This window comes from Alosa sapidissima, chromosome 13, assembly GCF_018492685.1.
Source record: "Alosa sapidissima isolate fAloSap1 chromosome 13, fAloSap1.pri, whole genome shotgun sequence".
NCBI lineage: Eukaryota > Metazoa > Chordata > Actinopteri > Clupeiformes > Clupeidae > Alosa > Alosa sapidissima.
In genome coordinates this window covers 21391251-21396873 of record NC_055969.1, presented here as the reverse complement: position 1 = coordinate 21396873, position 5623 = coordinate 21391251, and the positions used below count along the sequence as shown (strand labels likewise).

The 5623-nt window shown below is 43.9% G+C and overlaps 1 protein-coding gene across 2 annotated transcripts; it reads left to right on the top strand.

Annotated features, from left to right (window-relative positions):
* The first annotated feature begins 1102 nt into the window (after positions 1-1102).
* Positions 1103-5290, top strand: nr2f1b (nuclear receptor subfamily 2, group F, member 1b). Of its 2 annotated transcripts, none has more exons than XM_042059335.1 (3): positions 1103-2105; positions 2575-3099; positions 4157-5290. In XM_042059335.1, exons 1-3 carry the CDS (start codon positions 1688-1690, stop codon positions 4429-4431), a joined length of 1218 nt encoding a protein of 405 aa, XP_041915269.1. In that variant the 5' UTR covers positions 1103-1687; the 3' UTR covers positions 4432-5290. The 2 variants fall into 2 exon arrangements, with proteins under 2 accessions (XP_041915269.1, XP_041915268.1); XM_042059334.1 differs by having other exon boundaries at positions 2572-3099.
* The last annotated feature ends 333 nt before the right edge of the window (positions 5291-5623 follow it).

Below are 5623 nucleotides of genomic sequence, written 5' to 3'. Positions count from 1 at the left end.
TTGTTGTCTGTGCTTGCAGCTGGTTTCTTTTAAAACTCATTAAAAGTGTGGCTCTGCATCTTGTTCTCAGGCAACACGTACAGCACTTGGTCTTCCACACTGGTTTTCGCAAAAGCTGAGTCAGAGCTGGCCCGGGTCCGGCTGAGACGCGGCCCACGTCAGGCCAATCAGCGCCACATCAGGGCCAGTCACATGGTCCCGTTTTGAGACTGGGGGTCTGTGGGATCAGGCTGCCATTCAAAGCCCGCTCTGACCTCTGCACTCACTGAATTAAATATGAGATTTTTCTCCAGCCCCAGATCCTTGCCATCATTATCACAGAACCCCTCTTTTCTCCCCTCCGAGAATCTCACTAAAGAACTCTCACAATGGTTCCCCCCCTCATTTAAATGGGGACAAATTGCAATAGCAAGTACTTGGGTTTTAAAATGAAAAGAAAACGAATTATGTGGACTTGTTGCGTTTGGAAATACTATGTCTCATTGTGCTAGCGCAAATATTACTCGAGTGCCGAAATGTCCTTGTACATCTACACTAGATGGCAGCCCTAGCCGTCCATTTCTGGCTATACATTGCCCCACATCCAATGAAGAATAAATTACGTTGTTGATACGAGGTAGGTATATATTAACAAATTATATTAAATTGGAAGAATTATGAATTAACGACTCATGGACAATTATGTTGATGATAATTAGAAAATGTACGATTTAAAATGGATTTATTGATGTGATAATTGCTATATGTAAATATGACTTCCACTGAGATAAACGGTTGGCTGGTTGGTTTTATATGCTTTCGTGATCGTATGCAGTTGACAAATTACAATCTCCGGCTACTCATGTGACTGTCTTCATCACCACTAAAGGGATCTGTCGTTCCTTGCGTAAAGAAGATAAAGAAAAACGACCCTAGACATTACGCAGCATGGATAAGTGAACTAAACGCGCTTGGTGATGGGTGCCCCGTGTCTGACTCTCTGGAACATGTGGTGGGTCGTGTAGCCAATCAAAAGGGGCGCATGTGCTGCTTGGTGCCTCCCCCATTTCTCTCACTACCTGGCACGGCGCAGTTCCCGTGGAGCGGACCAGTAGCCCTCCTACTGGGCGTCTGCGAGAGCCACAGTCGAAGGTGCGGCTATCGCTATTCAAACAGTCTTCGCCGTCGGTTATGTCAAAGTTCGCTCTCCAAGGACTTTTGCACGGATACCCGAAACGAGGATACACCGACAAGGAAAAGCAAGACTTTTGAACATGTTCCTACAGATAGACTGTCCCTTCTTTGCATCTCAGTCTCTCGTGCCTGGGAGGTGGTAGCTAGCAACCGACCACAGAGTCCCCATCGATCCCTCTACATGGGAGTGTGAAGAAGACATGGAATTTTTGTCCGCATTTTTCTGCCTTTGACTAGGGGCGACCGCGCCTTGCCTGGAGTTTTGCAGGAGTTTTCCTATGTGAAACGTCTCATTGATTGTAATGTTTTCTGGCTCTCGTCTATCCTACAAGGTATCCCTGTGTCTACCTTTGATCGATCCCCTGGATGGCCGGACAGCGATTTGCATTGGCCTTTAGCTGGTTTTGACCGCCGCCGTTGTATTGTGTTCGATCTCACTGTCATATCTTATCTATTCTGAATCACTTAAACCGGCTGAAATTACCGGAGAGTCCAGTTCACGTTAGACCGCGTCATGGCAATGGTAGTGAGTGTGTGGAGAGATCCACAGGACGACGGAGTGGGGGGGACCCTGGGCGGCCATAACCCGCTCGCCCCGCCGATGAGAGACACCCGTCTGCCGGCCTCGGCAGCACCACTCACCCCGCAAACTGGACCCCCATCAACTCCAGGGGCCGCCGAGGACAAGCTCTCAGGCCCAAGTTCTGGGCAAGCTCATATTGAATGCACGGTGTGTGGAGACAAATCCAGCGGAAAGCACTACGGCCAGTTTACGTGCGAGGGATGCAAAAGTTTCTTCAAAAGGAGTGTGCGCAGAAACTTGACCTATACGTGCCGGGCCAACAGAAGCTGCCCTGTGGACCAGCACCATCGGAACCAGTGCCAATACTGCCGGCTGAAGAAATGCTTAAAAGTTGGCATGAGACGGGAAGGTGATTATACGCCTTATAATTCTCCTTTCACAAATATTCTCTTAAATCTGCATTCACAAATGTATATAGGATGCCAACGACAAAGTTTAAGTGTGTGTTTCAGTTTATTCATTGTGTTATTTGCAGATAGATTAGATAGATTAGATTTTGTGTAAATAGACACACTTACACATCTTCGTTTTAATATATGAGATGTGGGTCAAAAATAATTTTCACTTCTGTATGATCAATTGCAGGTTAATCTTACATATAAAAAATGCTGTTCTGTGTAGCCTAATTTCCATCTGTGAATAGATATGACTGTGTGTGTGTGTGTGTGTGCGTGTCCTTGTAACATTAACTGATAGGCTCCATAAGCAGCTCTTTGATGTTGTTGCGTAAACACTCCACTTTGTAATTTGAGTGTGTGGGATGTGACAGCGGCGATGGATGTACATTTCCTCCTCTCTCTCTCTGTCTTTGTCAGCGGTTCAGAGAGGCAGAGTGCCTCCAACCCAACCCAGTCATGGCCACTACGCGCTGACCAACGGTGACCCCCTGAACGGCCACTGCTATTTGTCCGGATACATATCCCTTCTTCTCCGCGCCGAGCCTTACCCGACCTCCCGATATGGGAACCAGTGCATGCAGCCCGGTAACATCATGGGAATCGAGAACATCTGCGAGCTGGCGGCCCGTCTGCTCTTCAGCGCCGTGGAGTGGGCCCGGAACATTCCCTTCTTCCCGGACCTGCAGATAACGGACCAGGTGTCCCTGTTGAGACTGACATGGAGCGAGCTGTTCGTGCTGAACGCGGCGCAGTGCGCCATGCCGCTACACGTGGCCCCGCTCCTGGCCGCTGCTGGACTCCACGCCTCGCCCATGTCCGCGGACCGAGTCGTGGCCTTCATGGACCACATCAGATTCTTCCAGGAGCAGGTGGAGAAGCTGAAGGCCCTTCACGTGGACGCGGCCGAGTTCAGCTGTGCCAAAGCCATTGTGCTCTTCACGTCAGGTAAAAATAAACATGGCCGAAGAACCCAGTCTTCTTCGTGTGAATGAATGAATGGCTAGAGAATGGCTTTTTTAAAACATGTGCGCAACAGTAAATAGTCCTGAGTCATTATTACGGTGATTTGTTATTAATCGGACGTCATTTAGCTACTCAAACACCCCACACTGACCATCAGACAGTCGTGATGATGAGTAGGCTACTGCAGGGATAGCCTATATGTAGGGCCCATGACTCATAAACATCTTATCCTGTGGCTCTCTGGAGATCCTGTGGCCCAGTTCTTGTTTAAATCATTCTCCAAATCAACACTGTTATATATCGAGAGAGGCGGTGACCTAACTGACCCTAATGTAATAAGTTAGTCGGCCTCAGATGGCCTGCCGTTCCAATGTCACCTGCTAACAGTATCGCCTGCGCATGTGGCCTCTACTGAAGCGCTGTCGTGGAAATATTTCTGATTTCTCTGTTACATACTTTTGTATCGACAGCACAATTGTTTTTTTGTTTTTTTCAAATATATTTTAATGTAATAATAATAGCAATAATAACACTGCTATTATTATTATTGTTAATAATAATACATTTGACATGTTTTGTTTTAGTATGGTGTTTACTCTTTAGCGAAAAATGAAAGAGTGTATTCATATTTTAAATTGAGGATATTACTGTGGATATAAACTTTAAAATCAGGATAATTATGAGGCATCAAAATACATTTATGAACACATTTATTTTCTGCACTGACGTTTAGCTCATTAAAATATTTACACAGTCCTATATAAACGGCAAAACTTTATAATCAGTGACTTAAAAAACGTTACATTTGTATAGTCATCGATTCATTCATTCATGCAGTCATGCAAACATTCATTCATACAATCATTGTATTGTATAGCCTAGATTTCTATTGTATTCTTTTGTATTGTATTTCTATTTTAACTGTATGAATCACCGGTTTTATAGGTTTGTTATATGTTTGACCTGTGCTTAGGCTTTCTGTGAAGATTGAGACCTATGGCCAGTTAAACACGTGTCCTTCTCTCCTGGTTATGCACAGATGCCTGCGGCCTGTCGGATGTTGCCCACATCGAGGGGCTCCAGGAGAAGTCACAGTGCGCGCTGGAAGAGTACGTGAGGAGCCAGTACCCCAATCAGCCCACGCGCTTTGGTAAACTTTTACTGCGTCTTCCCGCCCTGCGCATGGTGTCCTCGTCAGTCATCGAGCAACTCTTCTTTGTCCGATTGGTAGGTAAAACACCTATCGAGACGCTTATCCGAGATATGCTGCTTTCTGGAAGTAGTTTCAGTTGGCCGTATATGTCCATGCAGTGACACTTACCAGAGTGGACTATAAATTATGAAAACTGACTGTAAGCCGGTGATAAGGCAACATCCGATATAACAATATTTTTTGCCGCTTTCTCGTGGATTAATTGTGTACACAAAAGAACTTGACTTTTGCCGAAGTCTACCTTAATTTACACAAGCACTTGTTTTTTTTTAGCGTGGAATGATGAATACAGTTATGTTCACTTTCTTTTTTGTACAAAGTTTAATAAAAAACGTGCAAAAGATTCAAGATTCGAAATGAAAGAAATGTCAATCGTTAAAATGTCCTTCGTCCGTGTCTTTTAAAAAACGATTATTTGTTGTACACATGTTTTAATGTAGTCTAATTATTTGTTTCATACGTTAAATAAATAAAAACTGTTTCAAACGAAACTTTTTGAAATACAAGCAAAAATGTTATACAAACTGTGCGCGCTTGAAAATAGTACTTGATCGGAACTAATGCTTTGAAAATGCAACTCCAGACTTACCTCATTAATATGTACAGGCGAGGACAATGGATTCATAAATGTATTTATTTGTCACTATTTGTATATTTATTTCCTTGCTTAGATGTTTGTTCAGTGATAACTCCCCTTGGGTATTTAAATCTTGTGAAGGACTACCCACAGTGACACTTGTAACAGCTGTTTGCAGTGTCTTTTCAATTAACCTTTTTTGTTTTACAATCTGTTTATGTTTGATATCTTCTTACAGCTAACTCCTGTTTGCAATAATATGTGGTTCAGCGATGTACAGTGCTATGTGCCTGAATTGTAAAGATGTGGTCCTGCAATTAATTCATTGCCACTGATTGATTGAATTGGGCTCAATGAGAGGAGGTGCAATGGCTTGATGTACAGAACAACATTTGATTAAACACATTTTTGGGTCCATTTGATGTTTCATGTGTCATTGAGTTGCGGTCCATGCTTGGTTTCATCTTTTAGATAGATGAACTACTGAACCCCTTTGTGTGGGTCCCATAGGGGTTTCCTATGACTAGCTGAGTCTCCTGCAAGTGCAGTGTAGAGTTTGTTTAGTAGTACTTTAATCTGTCATTAACGGCTACCAGTGGGAGCGGGTGAAACCGCCGTGTTCTTTCTGTGGTCTTATTCGAAGAAAAAATCTTGTTAAATTAATAAGAGTAATCACAATAAGGCCTTGAGCCATGATCACAATATGGCAGTCATCT